The sequence below is a fragment of the Cololabis saira genome, chromosome 11 (genome assembly GCF_033807715.1).
Source record: "Cololabis saira isolate AMF1-May2022 chromosome 11, fColSai1.1, whole genome shotgun sequence".
NCBI lineage: Eukaryota > Metazoa > Chordata > Actinopteri > Beloniformes > Belonidae > Cololabis > Cololabis saira.
This window is the reverse complement of record NC_084597.1, coordinates 13,485,568-13,512,115: the sequence shown is the minus strand read 5'-3', so window position 1 is coordinate 13,512,115 and position 26,548 is coordinate 13,485,568. Positions and strand designations below refer to the sequence as shown.

The 26,548-nt window shown below is 38.9% G+C and overlaps 1 protein-coding gene across 1 annotated transcript in view; it reads left to right on the top strand.

Moving 5' to 3' along the window:
• si:dkey-34e4.1 (carboxyl-terminal PDZ ligand of neuronal nitric oxide synthase protein) overlaps positions 1 to 26,548 on the top strand; it is a 128,432-nt gene that overhangs the window by 61,888 nt on the left and 39,996 nt on the right. The window contains exons 5-10 of the mRNA XM_061733781.1: positions 1,656 to 1,764; positions 2,405 to 2,546; positions 9,013 to 9,200; positions 18,659 to 18,820; positions 21,934 to 22,132; positions 25,992 to 26,310. Of these exons, the coding sequence (XP_061589765.1) occupies positions 1,656 to 1,764; positions 2,405 to 2,546; positions 9,013 to 9,200; positions 18,659 to 18,820; positions 21,934 to 22,132; positions 25,992 to 26,310 (1,119 nt within the window). The remainder of the gene's footprint in view (positions 1 to 1,655; positions 1,765 to 2,404; positions 2,547 to 9,012; positions 9,201 to 18,658; positions 18,821 to 21,933; positions 22,133 to 25,991; positions 26,311 to 26,548) is intronic.

Genomic DNA, 26,548 nt, shown 5'->3' with positions numbered 1-26,548 from the left:
CAAATTTTTTATTGGTATTTTTTTATCGTTATCGTGGGATAAATGCAGGAAATTATCGTGATACATTTTTTTTGTCCATACCGCCCATCCCTACTTTCTAGATTATTGTATACATCTTGACTGCATTTTTTCTCTGGCCTAAAATCATGTAGCTTGAAGGGACTCTTAGGGATACAAACACTGGCATGAATAAAGAATAGTATCAAAAGGTCCTCCTTGTGGTCAATCCTCAAAAGGCAGGAGGTGGACATGCAGAAAATGATAAGTTGTGATCAACTCTGGACATTTATTAAGAAAGAATGGATCTCCATCAGTAAGAATTTGGCCCAAAGTTTGATGTACAGCCGGCCAGATGAATCAGCAGCACTATACATATTCTTTTCATCTTCAATAGAAAGAATTAGTCTGGTTCTACTGGATTCAGCTCACTTCCAGGGGGCAGTACCAGCAGATGCAGAAAAAACAACCCCTGGACATCAAAGAGAGAACATGCAGCCAATCAAGAAACAAAGCATTTGACATAAGCATATTTGTAGAGTCATGCATATTAAAATTCATAGATATTGTATATTTAAAATCATTCGAAATTTTGTTTCGAGTTAAGAACAATAGCCTTTCTGCTTGTTTTCAGCATTTCTTTAAATTAAGAGAAACGAATTATAATTTAAGAAGGCTGTGGGTCTTTGAAAGATGTCGTGTGAGGACTAATGTTAAATATAGATGTGTTTCATTTTTGGGAGTCAAATTATGGAATCAACTTAGTGATGAAGTGAAACTGTGTAAATCTCTGTTGAATTTTAAAAAAATATTGAAAAGTAAAATAATTAAGGATTACAATGCTAAATGATTGGAGTATAATTTGGTTAAGCAGAACAATTTAAAGGGAAATTTCTCTTTTGTTTCTTTTCATATTGCAGATAATCTGGGTTTTCTGTTGGAAAGTACAGGGTAGGCAAATATAAGCTTTGGCTTCAGCCTATTCCTTTTTCGGTTACAGAGTTTATTATTATTTTTTGTGTGAAACTGATGAGTGTAAACTTGTATGAAAGTGTTTTGTCATTTACACACACACACACAGTTTGAATTGCAAATAATGTAATGTAACCGAAATAAACAATTCATTCATTCATTCATTCATTCATAAGCAGGGTCACAACCACGCTGGTATCGACAAAAGTTCAAAATGACGTGCAGTGGGGTTGGAACATCTCTGGATGACTGTTAGGAGTTTCGCGGTGAAATTCTGACACCGTCTTGGTTGTTTTGAAGCTTGGCTCCTGGAAGAACTCCTGCGTGAGTCATTTATTGGTTTGGTGCAATCTGTGCCGGTGAAAATGACTGACTGGGAGAAGCACCGGCCCCACAAAGTGAATGGGATGGCTGGCCAGGCTGGGAAACGTATTAAAAACTCGTAAATGTCTTTCAGTATATCATGGAAACCCAAAGCATTGATCTAAGAACACAAAATAAGCAATAAATGAACCAAATTGTGTATCACTACCAAACATTTTGGCCGTAGACTTTAAATATTACCCTCTTTCTTCAGAAAGAAGTATTTTTTGTTTGACTGAGGAGTAAATAATGGTGATAAATAGGTAATTGATACTGGTGCATCATCTTCAGTATTCTCAGGTTTCTTTTTGTTTCCTTTTTAGGATTTTCTACGTATCCCACGATTCCCAGGATTTGAAGATCTTCAGCTACATTGCCAGGGATGGCTCCAGTAACTCCTTCAGATGCAACGTCTTCAAATCAAAGAAAAAGGTGCAGTTCGGCTCGGCCCGTACGTTGTCCAAATGCACACCTTATTAGTGAGAAGACAAATGTTTGTGCACTTCCTGACGGGCTGGATGAGGAAAATCGATGCCACCCTGCCAGTCTGTTCACTGATTACTAAACCACGGGCTGCAGAGGATTAGCTTGCCTCCGTGGAGAGACTGGAAACAAGGGGAAATACCCATCCTGGGTCCAGATTTAAAATTCTTCACAAGATACAGCAGATTTATTTGTTTTCATTATGTGAGTTTCATGTTTTTATATATATATCGTTTAAGAAATGTCCTGATTATGTCAGCTCAGGTAATAGATTTTTGTTTTTAATTTTCTCCTGGATTCAATATACAGTTTCTCAGTTAGTATTAAGTCGTGACGGACTCTTAGCCTGCAGTGAATGCAGAATAGATGCACTCAAGGACAGTCCTGACAACAACTTTACACTCACATCTCTGTATCTTCCCTTAGTTTAGCCTTTTTCTTTCAGCCACTGCTGTCTTTAGAGTTGAATCTGTTTTGGCCTGGATGTATTTTTCATCTATTTAGAGATGTGCTTCATTATATCACACACCGCTGCGGTGGAGATTACCCTGTTATCTTTTACGTCAATCCACCTCTCTCATCTTGTCAGACGCAGGCCATGCGTATCGTGCGGACGATCGGCCAGGCGTTTGAGGTGTGCCACAAGCTCAGTCTGCAGCACGCCGAGCAGGACGCTGATGGACAGGCAGACGGGGAGAGTGAGAAGTCGACAGAGGAGTCCGGCGCCAACGGTGAGGACTAGGGCTGGGGATCGATTCAAATGTCGAGAATCGATTCGATTCTGATTCTTAAGATTCAGAATCAATTATCAAGATTTGATTCGATACGATTCGATTCCGATATTGATTTGGGTTAGTGTAATTAAAACTGTTTTTTTTGTTGTTGCATGAATTATATGACTGTAGTTATGCAACATATGAATACTAGTATTATATTGAGATTCAACAGCAAGTATTGCAGCTAATGATGCTGTAAGGACCAATCAGCTCCCAGAATGCTGATAAACTGCTTTCAGAAAACATCATGTGGGTCAGAATTATCAAACAGATCCAGGGCAGCAAACAGACGAATGAAATCGGTTTTAGTTTTTCCCACATTCCGTTTTTATTTGTTCCATTTTCGGTCTATTTTGGTTTTTCATTTTTGAGAATTTGGTTTTTAGCATTTTTTGCAAATGTAACCCCAAGACAGTGTATAAAGTAATGAAATATAGACAATTTATGCAATTATAACTGAACACTTTAATGTTTTCATACCTTTAAACATATTTAAAGGCAAAAACATGGCACCAGTTATTCTCGTGTCCAACAAAACATTCCTTTTTTGGGGATAAACAAAAAAATAACCAAAAGTTGTTATGTAATGATGAAAAAAAAAATCATAAATAAATAAAAGAAAATTAAAAAAAACACCCCCCCCCAAAAAAATAAAAAATAAAAAAATAAATTAATCTTTAGAAATATGAATCGATTTTTAGGAATTAATATGAGAATCGATTTAGAATTGGAAAATCGATTTTTTCAACACAGGCCTAGTGAGGACAGGATGAGAACACGCATAGGCTGCCTGGTTTTAATGACGATACCCGATGATCACAACAGTAACACTGGAGAGATTGCAGGTCAGGTTTACCTGTTGGGGTGTTTTAGTCTAGACCATGGCGGTGGTGTGGGCTGATAAAAAGTAATTTCAGCCAGACGAGGCTTGCAGTGAAGCTGTCCAGTTTATGGTGGCTAGGCTACGGTGTCATAAATCTAAACTTTTAAGACATACGTAAAGATATTGGGGATCATGGAAACAAAACTTAATCCTGCTCCAGCTGGGGGGGAACAGCAGGCTTGGTGGGTGAGAGACATCAGAAAAGTTGTCGCTTTCCCTGAAACAGATCTGGAGTAATTGGAATAAACTATGTAGAGGTCTGCCTGAAATCCTTCCTGGAAGTTGTTTCATTTTGGTGAGTTCAAAGTAAGAGTAGTAAGAATGTAGTGGTTATGATTTGAAGGAGATCAATTATATTACCTAATTTACACACACCATCTTGTGACTGATGAAGGCGAAAGGAATCGCCGAAACATGTCAGGTATTTAAAAAAACCTAAGAATTCTTGTCCGACAAAAGGAATTAGCAAATTAAATTACCTAATTTAGTTTCCAGGACAATGTTCCTGTTAAAGTATATTTAGATAATGGAAAGAAAAATATCACTTTGAATCTCCGTCACTATTTTCTCTGAGCTGGAAATGTTGGAATGAGAGAATTACCATCCACATGTGGCAGAAACTAAGTTTTATTTGTTAAAAATACACAAGATAAAAACTGTTCCTCTGCTTCATTTTCCACATTTTGGAAAGTAGGAACATTTAGTTAAGTATTTTCTGCTCCGATCAATACCGAGGTCCAGACAATGCCGGTAAACAGATTTACTTTATAGGAGGGAAGAGATTTTTTGCTGAGTAAGTTTAGGAGGACTGCAGAGCCAAGTCTAGGTGATTTCCAAGTCTGTCTTGGGGAGAATTCTTAACATCCAATCACCATGGCAACACAGGGGTCTGGTCAGACATCGCTGAGGGGCATTTAGTCATTAATTGCTCCGTCTGGTTTCTGCGCCAACAACATACACGTGAATCTGTGGCACATTGTTGGTGCAACCTGTTTCCACGCACGCACGCACGCACGCACGCACGCACGCACGCACGCACGCACGCACGCACACACACACACACACACACACACACACACACACACACACGCACACACACTTACACATATTTCAACTTTTTGTCACTGGTATAAGTTTTAATGAGAGTCATTTCACGCTTAATTTCAGACAGTGGGTTCCAGCTTATTCAGCACACAAAAAGAAAGTGGATCTTAATTTATCTCTAGAGTTTTACTCCTTTTTTTTTACTCCTCCGATGTCGACGGACTGATGACTCTTCGAGATAGAAAACCCAAAGATCGTGCTTGTGCCGTGGCTGTCAGAGTAAGAAACTAGACTGCTATTCCAAATTCATAACGGAAAATCAGTTAATCACCAGAATTTCTTTTTTTTTTTTTTTTATGGAAAACATTGCAGCGTCATAAGCCTCAGTCTCTCACTCTTTCTTCTTCTTTGATGCAAAAACTTCTTTCTCAGCTACAGAAAACGGTGCTTAAAGCTTTGGTGCTTTGAAAACTTTGTAAAAAAAAAACAAGGATCCCACAACTGTACAGAAACATTTGCAGTCATGTTTAGATGATTTCAGAGGACATAACTTTAACTTACCATCATTTTGTAGCATGAACCAATAACCGCTTATCTATGATCTTAAGGGTTCAATTTCACTGCCTACACTATAGTTTTATGTCCTTTTTTAATATTCTGGTTCCAATTTTGAGCATGTATTAGGGCTGGGCGATATGGACCAAAAGTCATATCTCGATATTTTCTAGCTAAATGGCGATACTCGATATATATCGATATTTTTTCTGTGCCTTAATTGGGGTTTCCCCCAAAAGCATTATAGCATAGCATCTCTGTTAGCTTCATTTTTTTCTGAGGCAAACCCTTAAAAAAACAGTCAGTTTTAATACAAAGCCTCGTGCCAAATGTCACACAGGTACATTTATTAACAGAGGTCTGCACAATATCAAAATCAATAAAACAAATGAAATAAAAATAAACTGCCTGCATATATAGAATAAAAATGCTTCTTGAATAAAATAAAACAAATATCCCTTTCCTGCATAACAATTAAATTAAAATACACTGTGCAATTAATACAATGTAGACAGTAACAGGCAGACTTTTCCACTGAGGTTGACAGTTGTGCAAATAACAAAACATTTGTGCAAATCTCAAATAAAACATTCAAGTCAATTTGTCACAAAATAAGCTATATCAAAATCATTAAAAAAAAAAAAAAAATACCGGTATATTTTTTTTTTAAAATTCATATAAACGATATTGTCTCGTACCATATCGCGTTTGAAAATATATCAATATATATTAAAATCTCGATATATCGCCCAGCCCTAGCGTGTATGACAGGACCTAAAATAACCAGAACGTCCTGGAACTACGTCTTGGTTCTGGTAAGTGGAGAGGCCAGTTCCCTCCCTAAAGCCCACATTCAAACTCAGACACAGTGGCTCTTTCATGAAGAAAGACCTATGAAACAGCACATCATCTTTTTATCCACTGCCTCTATTTTTATCTTAATTACTTACTGTGTTATCTGAGTCCGTGTCCAGATCTTCAGTGACCCCAAACTCACACCCTCATGTTGTCAACCCTGAAATTGCTTTCTTTTTTTACCATAATGTTTGCACCTGCTCATGCTGACAAATCCCTTATGGATCCCTTCTGCTCGGTAAGGGTTGCTGTTCACTCACCGGCTTCAAGGATTGACCAACTGAATTGGTCTATTGGTAAGATCCGCTCCTGGAACACAGATGGGCCCATGGCTGTTGATTATCAGCTCCACAGGAACCAGAACTTGGACATCTGTTAATCCGGAAAAAAATTAGTAAATCACTGTGTCTGGCGTACTTGTATCACTGAATCCACAAATCCTGAGAAGACGGGCAATTTAGTTTTCAAATTTTTATCTCGTCATAAACTCAAAACAAAAGAGAACTAAATGTCTACTTTGCATTGAGCTGTCCATAAGACCCAGGCGGATGTCTACATTTGTTGATGTTGAATTTGTCGATATTTTCTAGCTGAATGGCGATACTCGATATATATCGATATTTTTTCTGTGCCATAATTGGGGTTTCCCCCAAAGCATTATAGCATAGCATCTCTGTTAGCTTAATTTTTTTCTGAGCCAAACCCTTAAAAAAACAGTCAGTTTTAATACAAAGCCTCGTGCCAAATGTCACACAGGTTCCTTTATTAACAGAGGTCTGCACAATATCAAAATGTATAAAACAAATGAAATAAAAATAAACTGCCTGCATATATAGAATAAAAATGCTTCTTGAATAAAATAAAACAAATATCCCTTTCCTGCATAACAATTAAATTAAAGTACACTGTGCAATTACTACAATGTAGACAGTAACAGGCAGACTTTTCCACTGAGGTTGACAGTTGTGCAAATAACAAAACATTTGTGCAAATCTCAAATAAAACATTCAAGTCAATTTGTCACAAAATAAGCTATATCAAAATCATAAAAAACATTTTTTAAATCGATATAAACGATATTGTTTCGTACCATATCGCGTTTGAAAATATATCGATATATATTAAAATCTCGATATATCGCCCAACCCTAGCCTCTCCTGCGTGCACTATGATCTGTAAAACCTTGCCTGCAGTTTAATTCAACTGTATCTTCTTTGAGATTTTGTACACATCCCTCCAATAATTTTTGAAGTCTTGTTTGAATGTTCCTCAAAAAAAAAAGGTGGTCCTTGTGTGTTCAATCTATGTTTACACCGTCCTTGGACAAGGGAGGCCCTACATAGGAAGTCGACAAAATCTGTAAAAGCTGTAAACAACACCGATATGTGAATATGTTAGCAACAGTAACTACGGTGGGACGGGCTTACTGGTCGATCAAGCATCGGCCACGCAATGCAGCCCAACGCTAGCCAGGGAAATTATATATACACTGCAGATTATTTACAGATGGAAAAGTTTAACTTTCCCCATCTTTTCATGGAAACAACTCTGCCACCATGACACAAGGATCCCACAATTCAGTTGGGCAGTGCTTGACATCACCACATTTAAAGTCAGTGGATAGCAACGCTGTTCATGCTTCTAATGTGTTCATGAAGGCGGGAGTTCCAGCTGACAGCTTTGTTTTGCAGAGTTTCATCACAGTAACCCCCAATCAGCATCTTACGTGATCAGACTGAGAAGACTTCTACTTACACCCTTTCCAAATTCAGCAGCAGTCGCAAAGACGTTTCTTTTTTGTGGCAATATAGCGAACGGTTGAAAATTTAATCAAAAAAATAAATACTCAATCAAAGAGCTACATTTGAATTCTGATTATTGCAGAGTTTATTTTTGCGTTATTTCCATGTCCTTTCAGTGGTTTCGGTTTGGTTAACTAAATACTGTATTTTCTGGACTATAAGCCGCTACTTTTCTCATAGGTTTTCAACCATGCAGCTTATACAAAGGTGCGTCTATTCTGTGGATTTTTCTTCCACTGCTCAGGGCACTTTAACCGGAATTAGAATCAAAACTAAGACAAAATAAATGCAAAGAAGAATACGCTACTTCTTCTTTAGCAGATAGAAGTAGGTAGAAGCAGATTTCAAACAGATAAATAGATGAATAAATTGCGGTTATTTTCTCTTGGCGAAGTTGCTGCCGTGTTAAAAGACACTGTTAGGAAAGGATCTATTTAGGTACAAACATTTACATCATTTACAGTTCAAAATCCTTCTGTACATGTAGTAAATATCTAATCTAACAACATAAATATCTGCGGCTTGGATATCTTTTTTTGTAATTGGAGCGGATGAGGCTTATATGCAGGTGCGGCTTATAGTCCAGAAATTACGGTACTCAAAAATACACCACGTGTTTTAAGTTGGATCTGTTTTATCAACTCTTTGTAGCCGTTTTATTTATTGATTTTTTTATTGAAGTTTTTTTTTAACAGAGGCAATACCAATAACTTTCACACAGACTTGTAGTGAATAAAAACCCATTTCACTGTCAACATCAGGATGAACGATAGCATTGTTCAAACATGGTCATGCTTTAGCCTTTACTAATGAAAGGCCAACAATGTTTGTTTATCCACTAAATAAACTCTGACTTTGTCCTTCATCACTTTTGTTTCACACTTCTTCATCATCTCTATCTTCCTAATCGACAGCAAACACTGCTCAGGTCTGGATAAACTGAAATGTAAACAGATTAAAGCAACCGAAAGGCTTTTCTTGTTGCTCTACAGTTCACGTGGGCTGAACAACACGAGCAGCTGATTGTCAGTGCTCCCATTAATGACTGTAATTAAATACTTTCCTGGTATCAGAGAACTGAAAGAGTAAAATAGTTTGTATGCTAAAAAAAAGCATGAATGTACAGTTTAGTGACACAAACTAAAACCATCTGTGTTTAATAGTTGCTTGTTCATTAATTCTGCATACGTTTGAGTTTTCACATGTATTGCTGCATGGAAATGAATCCGACGATGAACTAAAATCATAATGGATGTTGTGGCTTTTGTATTTTTCTCTGCAGGCTCTAAACTAACGGGAGCAGAGCGAGGAGGAGAAGAAGAAGAGGAAGAAGAAGAGGACAGTAAATGTGGAGGAAGACAAGGAGGAGCAATCCCTTCAGCTGGTGCTTCATTGGGTGAAAAAGCCGTCAGTGAGATTTTGCAGAGTCTGGCTGGACTGAATGTCGTTAAACCTGGACAGACTATCATAGTAAGTCACTTACGGAAACATTTCCTGAAGAATTATAACATCACATTGTTTTGGAGGAATTGCTTCCCACTAGGAATGGGCGATATTTTACCGTTCACGATATACCGTCAAAAAAATTCTCCACAGTAAGAATTTGTCATCTCACGGTAAAAACGATAAATTCCCGTTGATGACGGAAGGAAGGAAGAAATGAGCCAGAAAGAAAGAAAGAAAGAAAGAAAGAAAGAAAGAAAGAAAGAAAGAAAGAAAGAAAGAAAGAAAGAAAGAAAGAAAGAAAGAAAGAAAGAAAGAAAGAAAGAAAGAAAGAAAGAAATGAGCCAGAAAGAAAGAAAGAAATGAGCCAGAAAGAAAGAAAGAAATGAGCCAGAAAGAAAGAAAGAAATGAGCCAGAAAGAAAGAAAGAAAGAAAGAAAGAAAGAAAGAAAGAAAGAAAATGAGCCAGAAAGAAAGAAAATGAGCCAGAAAGAAAGAAATAAAATGAGCCAGAAAGAAAGAAATAAAATGAGCCAGAAAGAAAGAAATAAAATGAGCCAGAAAGAAAGAAATGAGCCAGAAAGAAAGAAAGAAAGAAATGAGCCAGAAAGAAAGAAAGAAAGAAAGAAAGAAAGAATGAAAGAAAGAAAGAATGAAAGAAAGAAATAAAATGAGCCAGAAAGAAAGAAATGAGCCAGAAAGAAAGAAAGAAAGAAATGAACCTGAAAGAAAGAAAGAAATGAGCCAGAAAGAAAGAAAGAAAGAAATGAGCCTGAAAGAAAGAAAGAAAGAAAGAAAGAAAGAAAGAAAGAAAGAAAGAAAGAAAGAAAGAAAGAAAGAAAGAAAGGAGCCAGAAAGAAAGAAAGAAAGAAAGAAAGAAAGAAAGAAAGAAATGAGCCAGAAAGAAAGAAAGAAATGAGCCAGAAAGAAAGAAAGAAATGAGCCAGAAAGAAAGAAAGAAAGAAAGAAAGAAAGAAAATGAGCCAGAAAGAAAGAAAATGAGCCAGAAAGAAAGAAATAAAATGAGCCAGAAAGAAAGAAATAAAATGAGCCAGAAAGAAAGAAATGAGCCAGAAAGAAAGAAAGAAAGAAATGAGCCAGAAAGAAAGAAAGAAAGAAAGAAAGAAAGAATGAAAGAAAGAAAGAATGAAAGAAAGAAATAAAATGAGCCAGAAAGAAAGAAATGAGCCAGAAAGAAAGAAAGAAAGAAATGAACCTGAAAGAAAGAAAGAAATGAGCCAGAAAGAAAGAAAGAAAGAAATGAGCCTGAAAGAAAGAAAGAAAGAAAGAAAGAAAGAAAGAAAGAAAGAAAGAAAGAAAGAAAGAAAGAAAGAAAGAAAGAAAGAAAGGAGCCAGAAAGAAAGAAAGAAAGAAAGAAAGAAAGAAAGAAAGAAATGAGCCAGAAAGAAAGAAAGAAATGAGCCAGAAAGAAAGAAAGAAATGAGCCAGAAAGAAAGAAAGAAAGAAAGAAAGAAAGAAAATGAGCCAGAAAGAAAGAAAATGAGCCAGAAAGAAAGAAATAAAATGAGCCAGAAAGAAAGAAATAAAATGAGCCAGAAAGAAAGAAATGAGCCAGAAAGAAAGAAAGAAAGAAATGAGCCAGAAAGAAAGAAAGAAAGAAATGAACCTGAAAGAAAGAAAGAAATGAGCCAGAAAGAAAGAAAGAAAGAAATGAGCCTGAAAGAAAGAAAGAAAGAAAGAAAGAAAGAAAGAAAGAAAGAAAGAAAGAAAGAAAGAAAGAAAGGAGCCTGAAAGAAAGAAAGAAGGAAAGAAAGAAAGAAAGAAAGAAAGAAAGAAAGAAAGAAAGAAAGAAAGAAAGAAAGAAAGAAAGAAAGAAAGAAAGAAAGAAAGAAAGAAAGAAAGAAAGAAGGATAAATTCCCGTTGATACGTTGGTGTAGTTTAGTAGCATTTATTATTCTTTTAGAGCAGTAATTTGGGGGCTCCAAAGACTGAATGTGGTGATAGATTTATAGTTACAAAAGTTGAAATGGTACTTTTTTTATCGTCATTTTTATCGTTATCGGGATAAATGCCAGAAATTATCGTGATACATTTTTTAGTCCATACCGCCCATCCCTACTTCCCACTCTTATATCCAGTTTGCAGCTTGAGGGTGTTCATGCATGACCAGCTCTCTTCCAGTCCTGCCACTGCATTTCAATCAGCAACAACAACTCCATGCCTCTTGTCTTTGACACCCAGTCCGCGCTAGATTTGTTGGTGTGTTTGGGATCACCGCCCTGTTGGACAGTGCAATTTCATCCGAGCCTTAACTGTTAGACAGATGGTATACAGAGAACGCTGCCAGGTGCAAACCAGAGCTAAATCATCACCCCTCCACCGCTGTGTCGGACAGCTGCTAGGAGTGGTTTGTACACATATGCTCCACTCTGCTCAATTGAGCCACAATGTTTATATCCACTCTGGATAAAAAAAAGGAAAAAATTGGGCTGCCACATTTGCTTTTCTCAGATTATTGCTTATGTCTTTCCTCCTTGGCATTATGTTAATATACCTTAATGCTCTACTGTAGATTAGACCTTGTATAGATCTGCTCACACCTGCTGATGATCAGTTAATCATTTGATTAGCAGCACCTGGCTGCAGCAAACCTGTTTAATTCCTCTGGAAGTAAAGACCGCCTTTGTTATTGTTTCTGTTAAATCACATGCCACGTCGTGTTTCATCTGGGGTTGCATTTTTCAAATTTTAAGACATAGAACCAAAGGTTTTTGTAATGTCCTGAAACATATAGCCTTAGGAATGAAGAGGTTGCTATGCATGTACGAGCGGCCATTTTCACACAGATATCACAGTAGAAAGATACACCAGAGATCCTGCCTTTTATTCCGCCTCCTCCTTCCAGCTGCGCCTTCACAGGGATACCAGGGCGACCAGGAAGTGGCACGTCCCGGTGTGCACCTTCACAGAGCATTAGAGTGTTACTGTATATGAAAAAAAGTCAGTTTCCTCCACTTTGCGGCTTATCTTAGGGTGCTTTCACACCTGTCCCGTTTGGAGCAGTTGTTCCGGAACAGGGAGTGTGTCCCCCTAAAGATCGGAACGTTTGGTATATGTGAACACAGCAATCGCGCTCGGAAGCGGCACAAAACAAGCGAGTCGAGATCCTAGGACAGGTGGTCTCGGCTCGATTCCATTCGAGACGTGGAGCGGTTCATTTTTTTAATTTGTAGTGAGAACATAATCGACACAGCAACCGTCGGCGACACACAAACGGGCCACAGGTTTGAAAGCACCCATAGACGTGTTCAGCTGATTGAAAGTGAGTCACTAAGAAGACTCCTCGTCTGGACTGTTGACAACTGAATCCCTCTTTTTCACGACAGCAGGTCCAATGTAGCAAGTGACTTAAGGGTTTCAGACCTGTGGCCCGTTTGTTTTGTTCCGATTCAGGGGCTAAATCGATACAGTTGTTTCGTATCTCATTTGTGGGGTTTGTGTTGACAAGGCAAACGTCTGTGGCGGTTCAAAGCTGTTAACAAATGCCATGGGCGAACCAGCTGCTCTGTGATTGGTCAGAAATGAACGTGGGAGGAGTTTCCTCTTCCGCAGCCGGGATAAACAACAAGCCCCTTTCACAGAGAGGGCGCAAAGCGCAGCCTTATGTGCTAGCAGCGCAAGAGCGGACCGCTCTGCGGGCGAGAAGCCGCCCGAACCCTGCCCGAATTGAACATTTTTTAATTTCACAGTGCCGCGCTGTGACAACATCTCGGCACGAAGAGAAGGGGGTGGAGGCTGCGCCGACTCTTCTCCTTGCACCGCGGCAGCACATACACAATGAATGGAGTTGTGTCGGTTTCTGTGTCGATTATGTTCTCACTACAAATAAAAAAAATGAATCGCTTCACGTCTGAAATGGAATCGGGCCGAGACCACCTCTCTTAGCCGATCTCGGCTCGCTTGTTTTGTGCCGCTTCCGAGCGCGATTGCTGTGTTCATATATACCAAACGATCCGATCTTTAGGGGGAAACGCTCCCTGTTCCGGAACAACTGCTCCAAACGGGACAGATGTGAAAGCACCCTAAACTACATTAATGTTTCTGAAATTCTGAAATCAAAATATCATAATAAACTCTTGTGAAATTATTTTTCTTTTTTCAATCATCCACATTAATTCAAGTTCAGCAATTAAGTAAAAAAAATAGTTTTAATTTGTGGTAGCGAGCACACATTTAGAGGTCATTCATGTTCATGTTCTTGGCCATGATTGGACGATTACACATCCTTCTTCTCTGCCTTCCTCACTGAACACACATTAAAAAGAAAGCAAGGAGCACATATTTGCTATAACCAGGCAGAGGAGTAATAGTACTTCCAAAAACGTTGTGAGGGTAAGTGGCTTAGCTGGGAGCGGCACCATTCGAAAGTGATTTTGACATCACAAAACATTTTATGCTAATTCAAACAAAACACCAAAACAGACATTTTAAGTCAATTGAGAGCACTTTACTTTAGGAGATCCGACCCGGGCCGGTCGGATCTCCTAATGTAAAGTGCTCTCACAGCAGGATTCAACTAGTATATTGCCAAGTCTGCACAAAATAAGTCTCTACGTATAGTGCGACCTCATCGCAGGGTTCAAGTTTAAAGGCAGGGTAAGCAGTTTCTGGATGGTGTCACGTACAAGTTTTTAGAATTGTTGACTCTGTCTCGAGATGATGAAACATTTTTAAGACTTCACCTGGTCCCGGTCTGAATCTTGGCCTGCGGGCCCTTCTTCTCCCTGCCCTCATTTCCTGTCTAGTAATTGTCAGACATAAACGCCTATGGAGACACAACATTTCTCCTTTTTGGCTTTGGCAAAGGATTTTTAGCCAGGGTAGGGACCTAAAGTAGCAAGAGTCACTAAACTGTACCTAATAACCCCTTTAGACCCGTTTGCTGCCACTTGCTCATACATGACTCGCTCTTCTCAGGTGAGCTTAATCGGAGGTGGCATCTTTAGTTTTTTCACCTCTTATGACCTATGACCGAAAGCCAAATTCCTGCGGTTACTAAAGAAGCTGTGGATGCTTAGCTGCTGTCCCATTTTGTTGCAAGTTTAACAGTGCCGTTAAAAACCTGCTACAAAACCATGAACTGGTAAATAAAGGAAAGCCTTAACAATAGATACTTAATAAAGTGTCCAGACTCAGTAGGGGTGTAACAATATATCGTGCCACGAAATTTCGCAATACAAAAACGCCACGAAACGTGTCGTGGAGGTGACAAAGTGTATCGCGATATTGGGTTATTATTAATCCATTGTGTTGACTAGAAACGCGCATCCGACCGCGCGTGGCGACCGCGCCTCGACCCGCGGACCAAAATCTTCCTCCGCTCAGAAGAAACTAGTACCTTTTTGCGGTCCCGATCACGGGACTCTAGCGGGGTTTTGAGCTCTGAACTTTTAAGTCTGGTGTAGAGTTAAGCCATACCTTATTAAATTAAACCTTTGTCGGGTCGTGAGTAGGATAAACACGGGAAAACTTCTTCCGAGTTGGAGTGTACTTTAATGTCCGCTAAACAGTGTAGGATTTTAGAATCACTGTATCACTCCGCCCAATCTAAAACAGACTAATCACTACAGATAAACTGACTAGTGTCATTATATTCCCTGATTTACATCAGAATATAAAGAATATATTTATAAAATAATGAACCCTGAATTACCAAAATAACCTTCTAAACAAAAATAAATCTCCTCTTACACTTATAAGGTGATCATGAATCAATCTTTTTTATGATGTAAAATTGTATGTATTTATTTACTTTTATTTATTTATTTCATTTTAGTTGTTAAATTTCTGGAAAAGAAAAAAGTCAAATCATACATGAGAGAAACTATTCAGTTTGTGGCAAAATATTTTTATTGTAACTGAACTCTAACTGAAGATGCATAATGCAACCCTGACATTTACTTTTAGTTCAGTTTGTGGAAAATGGTTGGCCTGGGTTTCTCTTTAAAACTTAAACAGTTATAAAGCATTACAAACTGTAACAATAGGGCAAACACACAGCATTGTTTTGTATTTTGTGTCTTTCAAATAAAAGACAAGTTTTTCCAGTCATATGTTCCTCATTCAAGGTTGTTAAAAAAATACTGCTATAATATCGTATCGTATCGTTATCGTGACCTCAATATCGTGTATTGTGAGATTAGTGTATCGTTACACCCCTAATACTCAGTAATGTAACCTTTTGCATGACAGCAGCTTCCAAATTGCAATGATTGCAGCTTTCACTGCTACAAAATACAACCCTTTTTTTAGCAGCTACAGGACATCCACTCTGTTCTCTTGATTCATTGATTCTGCTTTAGTGGTGTTTTACACTATTATCAGGGTACAAAGCTGCCAAATGGTTCATTGAGTTAAGCATCTACAGTGTACAGAGCTTTGGCATCAGCTGCAGTACCTGAACATTTACTGCAGCTCTGACTAATAATGACTCCCATTTGGCAGCATGCTGTCGGTACACAATGACCTGGTTACTCTTGCAGAAGCTAAAAAGATTCTTTCTCGGCTGTATTTTATATTTAACTTTATGAAGTTATAAATCCGGAATTTTCTTCAGAGCATTTACAGAAAGAACGACAGCATGAAAATACTTGGGAGTGTCTTGATGCTTTCTTTGGATTCGTCACTGAAGTGGTAGACTGATTTGTTGTCACCCGGCTGAAAGAGAGACGGAGGGATTGGAGTGGGGAACCCGGCTGCGTAAGGGGAACACCTAATCCCAAAAAGCCAGTCTGCTCCCTTTGATTTCTGTGAAACGCCACTATAATCCCACTGAGAGGTTCATGAGCATCTGTTCTATGAAGATAAGCAGCAAGGGACTAAAGGATGAGGGAAATAGAAGAACATTTTGATAACGGGGAGGAAGGCCGATAGATTTTGATAAAGCAGGTTGTATTGGGGTGTGGAGGAAGTACTCATGGGTGGGAAAGCATTTTTCTTAGGGATTTTCTTCAATAAAAGGAACTGTTGAGCTGCTTTTACAGTGCTGTCGAGCAGGTCTGTAACGGATCAAATGCCTTAGAGTTCCGATCAAATCATGGTTATTTCAGCCACGGATCAGAATGTTTCTTGGCTTGGTTAATAAAGAAAGAAAAGTCGATTTTCTTTTCTTTCCATTTTCCGGTTATGAATGAAAAAGCTTGAAGCAAAGAGCAACATTCAACAGGTCAAATATGAACAATCCTGTAACAAATCTATGGCATTTGAAAGTGCAAAAGAGCAAATTCACACACTTTGTCTTTTTTACAATTACAAAGCTACTTCAATTAAAAACAGCCTCAGGTTACTCAAAAAATACAATAAAACAAGTCAAAAGGGCAATAAATGATACCTTTTTTTCCCTAAATGTCTGAGGCTTTTCTTCCATCGGTGAGATGTCTGTGGCCATGCTCCATGTACTACGATGTCTCTCCATGATTGGGGCCAAACATCTAAACTGGATCCTCAGGCAGCACTGCCTTAGAAACCCAACATCTGTAGTGGAAATTACTGCATGGACTCAGAGACATGTGGAAATCTTTATTTATTTATTTATTTTTTTGCATTGTTACTATATTTAATATATATACGCACCCATACGCATACACATACATATATATACACATACAAACCCAATTTGTTTTTTTTTTTGGAGGGGTGGGGGGGTAACATCCGCTGCCAATCCAGGACGCGAGAACACACATGGAGGCGCACGTCGAGCACTGGAAATCTGCAAAAAAACAGAACAGACACAAAACCGGCACGGAACCGGCAGAAACACGAGCAGCAACCGTCCCAATTCTCGAGATCCAATCACAATCTGCGCTAAGCTACCGCGATTAACTAACCCCAAAAACTACAGAGCAAACATGCAGGTGAGCGTGTGTGTGTGTGTGCGTGTGCGTGTGCGTGTGCGTGTGCGTGTGTGTGTGCGTGTGCGTGCGTGATTTGATTTGATTTTCCTCTGTAGCTCTTTGGTTTCCTATTATTGATACACTGATTGGCAGATTACAGGCATTCAAGAATGCTGAATGCCTTTGGTGATGAATCAAAAGACTTCCTGGAGATGAGTAGTGCTCAGGATGCAGCGTGATAACTGGGATGATCACTGGGATGATCACTGCACTGCTTCCGTGCTTATGACCCAGAGGCAAGACGACGAGTCTGCAGCTAAATTCAAATGTCAGCTTGTGAAAATGCTAACAATGGAAAAACATGATGAGGTTCACAGATACTGTTACCGTGGTTACTAAGAAGCTCCACCTGAAGTGTATCTATAGTGGAGGAGGCCACCAGCAACCCCATAGAGGGCGGGTCCAAAGTTACTTTGATCGGCTTTGGCCAACAAGTAGAAGAGAGCGAGAACTACCGGTAAATGAGACCTCTTAAATGCACTGAAGTATTCCTTCAGATGATATTGAATCTAATACTTTGACATACAAAAATCTCCTTTTTGATGATTTAAAATAGTCAGCACCTTTTCATGAGAGGTAATTTGATATTATCAAAATAATTAATCTTACTGAGCTGCAAATAAATAATTACCAAAGTGTATGTTTGTGAAACCTTTTAAAAACAATAAAGAATATTGTTGAATCTTTCTGTGCAAAAGATGAAATTTAATTGTGCAAAACAACCAAATTGTTTTGTTTTGTATAAAAGCTCATTGTTTTTTTGTTAAACAAGCTCTCAACCTCTTTCTATCAACTTTATCTTTAGTGTCACCGGCCATTTATTTACAGTAGTTATTGTCAAAGATCAATGCAAATATCCCTAAAAGCTAAGACTGTCTAAACCACATAAGACTGTATCATAAACTTTGTAATCACATGTATTCATATTTCTTGCTCTTGAGGGCTATTTCTGGGAGATTCACTCTGACATCCAGAAGTTGAATGTGCTGCATTCACATTGTGCTACGTTGCCTTCTACTGGTAGAATATGGGTATTACAGCATTCCCTGTAGAGCTCCAACAAAGACACACATTTGGTTTGACAGCATAAATAATTGGTGTGATTGTACGGATAAGAATTGTATGTGCGTTTGTGCAATATGTGCAAACATACTTAAATCATACTTAGCTATTAAAAGGAAACGGTTCCTCTATCCGACCCTGAACTGCAGAGAAAAGAAGGTTGGGTTTTAATGTATAAAACTTCTTCAGGTTTCATGTCAGATCATGCGGAAAATCATCTGAGAGAGGGAATGGTGGGAGGAACGGAAACAGTGGAGGAGAGAGTGATGCTTTAATGAGCTTGGAGATTATTCCATTTCTGGCTGGCAGTTCAATTCAGGCTCCGGTGGGACTTCAGATCAGAGAGTCGCAGTTCAGAAAAGAAAGCCTCTGTCCTGCTGGTTCATTAACCATAATCATTTAGTGCCTAAGTTATTAAAATGGCTATTTTATATATAGGATGTAAAACTGGTGGTTTGAGGCTCTGATGATAAGATGCTGCTTTTGTGCTTTGTTTTGTTTTTCTTCAGGACTTTGATCGAAGGTCAGTTTTCACTGTGACGCCCCAGGGCATCGCTCCCAGCAGCCCTCGCTCTCCATCTCTCACTCCACTGGCGTCGCAGCACTACCTGCAACTTCTGCAGCAGCAGCTGCAGCAGCAACAGCAACACACTCAGGTGGCCGTCGCACAGGTGAGAAGCTCGCGGAGACGAGCAGAGTTCATGTTTTTCTGGATTTTGTCCCATCCATCCATGGCAAATTGTTTCAACTCATTGTGGGGTTTTAAGATCTGGTCTCTGAGAGCACAGCTCCAGGACCTTTTTGGATGAATTTAGATGCTTGTTTTGGGTTTTTGTCTTTGTGGAGGGCCGAAAACCATGCTGGCAGCAGATTTCCTTTACATTCTCCCTCAGAAGATCAACTATATCTTTGTTTTTCATGATTGAGGTTCTATGAGCTTGAAGCAGCTGGACAACCCCACAGCATGATGCTCCAACCACCATGTTTCACCTTCTGTTTCTTGTGTTGAGAGCCTTGCCTTTCCTTTGCCAAACAAAACCTGCATCAATCAGAATCAGAATCAGAAATACTTTATTTATCACCGAGGGGCAATTTCAAGGCAACTGAGCAGCAAAAAGTTGAAGGTATCAAATAGGATAATAAAAAATAAAGATAAAATAAACAGATAAGTGGGGCATGTCTCATATGTACAAGAAATGTGCAAAGAAAGAATGTACAAAAAAGTATATAAATATAAGAATGTCAGAAAAAATGTACAATAGAGTGACTGTGGTTTAAATAAAATATACAGTGTAAAGTGACAGTGTAAAGTGTAAATATACAGTGTAAAGTGTCAATGTAAAGTGTCGACAGTGGAGTAAACAATCTAACAGAGTAAGGAATAGTCCGGGGGGGGGGGGGGGGGAGCCCCAAAACAGCTCAAATTTAGGGTGCTTTCACACCTGTCCCGTTTGGAGCAGTTGTTCCGGAACAGGGAGCGTTTCCCCCTAATGATCGGATCGTTTGGTATATGTGAACACAGCAATCGCGCTCGGATGCGGGACAAAACAAGCGAGCAGAGATCTCCTAGGAGAGGTGGTCTCGGCTCGCTGCCATTCCAGACCTGGAGCGGTGCGTTTGGAGTGAGAACATAATCCACACAGCAACCCACACAACTCCATTCATCGTGTATGTGCGACCGCGGCGCAAGGAGAAGAGTTGGACACAACTTTCTCTCTTCTCCCTTCTCTCTCTTCTCCCTTCTCTCCTATTGGACACAACTTTCTCTCTTCTCTCTTCTCTCCCTTCTCCCTTCTCTCTTAATGGACGTGCCGAGATGTCATCACAGCGCGGCACGGTGAAATTAAAAAATGTTCAATTCGGTCAGGCAGGCGCGACGCAAACGCCGCTGACCTCGGCGGCAGAGCGGTCCGCTCTTGCACCGCAGTAGCACATATACAATGAATGAGTTTGAGTTTATTTTATTTATAACAGGGACAATACATATTAATGAACATATACATGTAAATATGCAAGATTATAGCCAACGGCTAATTTTCATCTTTAGTCCCTTCGGCAGGTTAATGTCAACAACATAAAATAATAAAATCCATAAAACAACAGTAACGACAAGTAGAACAGTTAGCTTCCATGGCCAGTAGGCAGGAGGAGCAATTACAAGAGAGAAAGCGTGTCCTTAAAAACACAATAGGTCAGAAAAGGAAAAGAAAAGCAAAAACAATGAAAAGTATAGTGGATCATGAAACATACAGGCCAAGGGTCAGGGGACCATACGAATTTCAGTAATAATAAATGCTAAAATTAGATATCAAAGGGCTGATTAAAGTGCAGAGTGCCGAAGTGTTAAAGTGTTAGGTGCGTAATTATATTGCTGATTGCCCGATTGCACAGTAAATATAAAGTGCTATTTTAAATGCACAATACTCAATACATATTACATTAATTAAATACCAGCAATGACAGTTTTATGGTACTGGGTACTGGGAGTACCCATTTTAGGATATGGGATCGCCGGCGGCGGTCTGCGCTTTGCGCCCTCTCTGTGAAAGGGGCTTTATAACCATTGTTGTTTTTCCCGGGATACGGAAAAGGAAACTCCTTCTGCGTTCATTTCTGACCAATGAGAGAACAGTTGGTTCGTGCATGGCATTTGTTAACAGCTTTGAACCGCTACAGACGTTTGCCTTGTGAACACAAACTCCACATACGAAAAACGAAACAACTGTATCGGTTCAGCCCCTGAATCGGAACAAAACAAACGGGCCACAGCTCTGAAAGCACCCTTAGTTTCATCAGACAAAACAACAAACTCCCAAAGCCCCCGTGTCAGATGTTCAGAGGCAACCCTCAGTCTGGCTTTTTAGCACTATCGTATAAACAGTGATGCTTTTCCTGACTATCATCATGAAACAAACAGTCAGAGCAGAAGTCATTCTTACACTTTCATTACATCCAGGTTTGCTTTCAACAGAATTTGCTGTTGTGGACACAGTAAACCACTTTAAGAAAATGGCTAGAGCCTTCCCACTTCAGATGAGCATCTGTCGTCATCTGTCCCAGCTAACGTTAGCAGCAAAGATGTTAGCAATGTACCAAGCCACAGCCACGCTCTTCACCAAACTAAACTCAAGGAGAGCTCGTTTGCGACCGAGAGGCTGGCGGATGTTCTTGCCAAGTTGATGTAAATGGCTAGGACTGCATCTGTTAAAAAAATAAATAAATTACTTCATACATCCACTTTTTTTGTTATATAAAAATCTTTTGATCTGCCACAATACTGTAATGAATTTAAAGGAAAACACCTCGTTGAGGGCTTTTCTCAGCAATTTTTAAATGATATTAAAAAAGATTAATTAGATTAATTAATTACAGATCTTAATTAATTAATCTCTAAAAAAATGAATTGCTTGACAGCACTAGTTTGAAGAGAAAAAACACTGGGAGGGTTGAATCATTTTGACCAACTAAAGTTTCACTGCTTTTTGCATACCTTCTTTGGGGATAATAATTGTGACCTGAACCTTGTGTTCTCAGCATTAAACCTTTATCCACTAGGGGGCAGCACTAACACTGTAATTGAAGCACAGTGTCTGCAGAGTGATACTTTATTCAGATATAAATGCAAACATTTCTGAAAATACCCTATTTATTATTTCATGCGAGAGTCCGTTTCAAACACCATTAAAGTATATTCAAGGTAAAAGGGATAGGATCAGAGAAGGTAAACATTTGAATGGATTAAGGTAAACTCTGACTAAAGCTCTGACCTTCTCTCTAACTGCAGGTGCAGCTGTTGAAGGATCAAATGGCTGCAGAGACTGCAGCTCGCATGGAAGCTCAGGCCCGCATCCACCAGCTACTGTTGCAGAACAGAGACCTGCTGCAGCACCTGGCGCTGCTCGTGCAGCAGCTGAAAGAGCTGGAGGCGCGCTCCGTAAAAACGGGACAGCTGGGGCAGCAGGAGACACAAGCCAACGGCCATGGTGAGTGACCGTTTGATTTTCCCATGCAGACAGGTGTCAGGTGGACTTCCTCAGGTTCTGGTGTCCTCATTGTTCGGCTTGCCTGTGGATGGAGCAGACAGTCTTGCTGACTTCCTGCTCGCCGACACTGTCAGTTCTGCATCAGTGGAGACACTTTGCTCACTGATAAGGAGGGGGGAGTCCAGTGGCGTCAATTCAGTGGAAGCTAAGGTATGGCAAGGTTACGAGTCACAGAACTTAACTAGAGTATCAATCAACACGTCCAGCAAATACTCATCACAGAAGTTTATGTAGCTGATCTGTGTGGTCAAGAAAAAATGGAACTTTTTCAAATGCAGTCTCACTCACTGCAAAAACTCAAAATCTTACCAGGAATATTTGTCTTATTTCTAGTTAAAATGTCTCATTTTTAGTCAAAAAATCTCATTACACTTAAAACAAGAGTCATTACCAGAAAAATAACTTATTTGACCATTTTCACCTGTTTCAAGTACATTTTCACTTCTTTCTTAAAATAAGTAGAAAAATCTGCCAGTGGGACAAGATTTATCTTCTCATTACAAGCAAAACAATCTTGTTCCATTGGCAGATTTTTCTACTTATTTTAAGTGAAAATATACTTGAAACCGGTGAAAATGGTTGTTTTTGAGTCTTGTCAATGTAATGAGATAAAAAAAAAAATGAGACTAAAAATGAGACATTTTAACTAAAAATAAGACAAATATTCTTGTTAAGATTTTGAGTTTTTGCAGTGTATAATAACTAGTGAAATCGATCATGTTGTTCTTATTTGCATTTGTAGTTATTCCATAAATGTATTTAAAAAAACAAACATTTACATTTAACCCTTGAAGCCCAGGTGTGGCGGCTGCCGTACCTTGCCATACCCAATTGACGCCCCTGGGGGAGTCAATGAAAGAGTCCTGTCCTTCCAGGATTTCATTCAAGGCTGTTTTTGGATTTGGAAAATAAGTAGACACCTCACTGGCGCTTTAAATTAATTTCTGGAAAGGATACATGCTCATCTGAACCAAAATGACCAACCAACAGACAGCTGTGCTTTCTGACAGTTGACAACAACATAAAAATGCAAAATTGAGTAAAGATGCTGACACAAGAACAGAAGTGCAGCGGTACATGCAGAGTACATGACCCTCATGTCTGTTGTTCTCAAACTTTACCTGTTAAGACCGCCTTCACAGGAGGACGATTCTACACGTCTCTCCACCCCAAAAAGAATGGAACTAACATGTCAGGTGTAAATGCAACTGGGGAAAACAATTTTGCTTTGTATCTGTATTTTGTCAGACTGCTTTTTCAAAAACAAATAGCAGTCGAATTAGGGCTGGGCGATATGGACCAAAAGTCATATCTCGATATTTTCTAGCTGAATGGCGATACTCGATATATATCTCGATATTTTTTCTGTGCCTTAATTGGGGTTTCCCCCAAAGCATTATAGCATAGCATCTCTGTTAGCTTCATTTTTTTCTGAGGCAAACCCTTAAAAAAACAGTCAGTTTTAATACAAAGCCTCGTGCCAAATGTCACACAGGTACCTTTATTAACAGAGGTCTGCACAATATCAAAATGTATAAAACAAATGAAATAAAAATAAACTGCCTGCATATATAGAATAAAAATGCTTCTTGAATAAAATAAAACAAATATCCCTTTCCTGCATAACAATTAAATTAAAATACACTGTGCAATTACTACAATGTAGACAGTAACAGGCAGACTTTTCCACTGAGGTTGACAGTTGTGCAAATAACAAAACATTTGTGCAAATCTCAAATAAAACATTCAAGTCAATTTGTCACAAAATAAGCTATATCAAAATCATAAAAAAAAAATGTAAAAAAAAAAAATGTTTTTTTTTTTTTAAATCGATATAAACGATATTGTCTCGTACCATATCGTGTTTGAAAATATATCGATATATATTAAAATCTCGATATATCGCCCAGCCCTAAGTCGAATAGGAATTGTATCTTGCAATAAATTACTCATCTTCATCAGAATAACAGATTTCAATCTGTGCAGAGAAATAAAATACCACAGGAGGCTGAACAGAGCCTAATTTTCACTGCACATCCTCTAAAATGAACAACAAAGTGCTACCTTTGCAAAAGGAGGAAAACGAAGTGCAGGATTTTAGCAAAAAAAAAAAGTCTGTGTCTCACTGACGTAATGAGCCTCAAAGATCAGACAGACGCTGAAAACTGTTACAACATATTTCACAACACTAAAATGTTTTCATTAGCTCGGGTTTTTATCAGTGCAAGGATTTCTTTATTTTTATTACATTTGCAGTTGTTTGTTCAGGTTGGTGAAATCTTAACCTGCAATTCAGAGCATTTTATATGCTTTTAAAAACGGGGCTGCAGGGTTGAGCTCAGATCTGGACCTCATTTTCAGAAAGTGAAGAGAATATTGATAAATATACAAACAAAAAACCTCACTGAGATGAAAAATGGAGAAGAGAAGTAAAACTCTCACTTTCAATCCTTATGTCTAATCATGGACGCTGGTTTTGTGTGACATGAAAAGACAAACAATATGAAAAAAAGAAATACCTGTCCCTTTTCATACCACGGTATAACAATGTTTTTTTTAACAGTAAACACAAACTATAGTCCAGTCTGATGTCACCCTCATGTAATGAAATTAAGAACAAAATGATTCGTCGTCTGGCAGTGTGACAGTATTTGAGGTTGGGTTTTACTTTGAGAAGATTGTTGGGCTTTTTTAAAAGCCTAACAAAATAAAAGGATTAAAGTTGAGGTACGTGCATAAACTTAAAATGCCACTTTTCTTCATTGCACAATAACATCTTCATACTTAACCCATTGTTAACAGAGTGTTAGTTATTACCCTATAACAGGGGTCGGCAACCCAAAATGTTGAAAGAGCCATATTGGACCAAAAACACAAAAAACAAATATGTCTGGAGCCGCAAAAAATGAAAAGTCTTGTATAAGCCTTAGAATGAAGGCAACACATGCTGCATGTTTCTATATTAGTTATAACTGGGGGAAGATTATTTTTTGCACTTCATTATGCACTTCAAGAAAAAAGTCGAAATGTTGAGAAAAAAGTCGAAAATGTCAATATTAATTTTGAAGTACAATCTTGAGAAAAAAGTCGAAATGTCGAGAAAAAAATCAATGTTGAGAAAAAAGTCAAATTTTCGAGGAAAGTCAAAATTTTGTGAAAAGGGTCAATGTTGAGAAAAAAGTCGAAATATCGAGATTAAAAAGGAAGAAAAAGAGAAAAAAAGGAGAAAAAAAGAAGAAAAAAGGAAAAAAAGAAAAAAAAAAGGTCAAACATTTTTGAAAAAGCTCCAGGAGCCACTAGGGCGGCGGTAAAGAGCCGCATGCGGCTCTAGAGCCGTGGGTTGCTGACCCCCACCCTATAATAACCCATTATTCCCATAAAAATAACACAAAGGAAATTAGAGAAGGTTTAGAGAAAGGCTGATCTTGCCAAAACAAAATGTTCCTGCTCTGCAGAGATGAGTGTTTGCATGAATTTTAACACATATTGGTTGCAGCTTTACTTGACTGTGCATTTAGCCCGTGCTTGTACATGTTTTAATTTAAAAAAACATCATATTTCATGTTTGCATAAGTCATGTAGGCCGTTTTGGTGGAAAGTAATTATCTTGCTAATCGCAGACGTGGTTGGAGCGAATTCAGCGGCTGAAAACGTACCACCTCCTCTTTGCAGATTCTGCACCGAGGGAGGTCGTTACAAAGAAAAAGAAAAAAAAAAGATCAGATTAACTTTCAGGTTGTAGTTATTTTGTTTCCTATTGATTTTAACGGTGACTTGTTCTTCTTGCCATCTACTCCAGATGGCCGGCAGCCAGCATGCGACTCCGTTTCCACGTCAGCGAATTGTCTCTCCCTGGACCTGAAGAACCACTACAATCAGACCCTGGACCAGCTCTTCAGCTCTGCTCCCACATGGCCGCTCCAAGCCTCACCTCTCTCCCCAACCCAGGTGGACTCCATCCAGTCGTACATCAACCTGCTCAACGTGGAGAACGGCTCCAAGCCGCTCGCTGACCTGGACCCCTTCATCAGGTCCAACGGCGCCGCCGGGAACCAGGAGAGCTGCAGCAACGAGATTGTCCCATTTACGTCGAGAAACTTGACCATCATGGATGAAAAGTAAGAATCTGCTCTTTGTTTTCTTTATTACGCACGGTTGTAGTCCCATGTCAACACTCTGTTTAGTTAGAACTGGGTCGGTTCCAGCTTCTTTTACACGTGTACGTTCTTTTTTTTTTTTTATTAACATACAGTGCAAACAACGACAAAAGACGACATCAGTTTGTGTGTGTGTGTGTGTGTGTGTGTGTGTGTGTGTGTGTGTGTGTGTGTGTGTGTGTGTGTGTGTGTGTGTGTG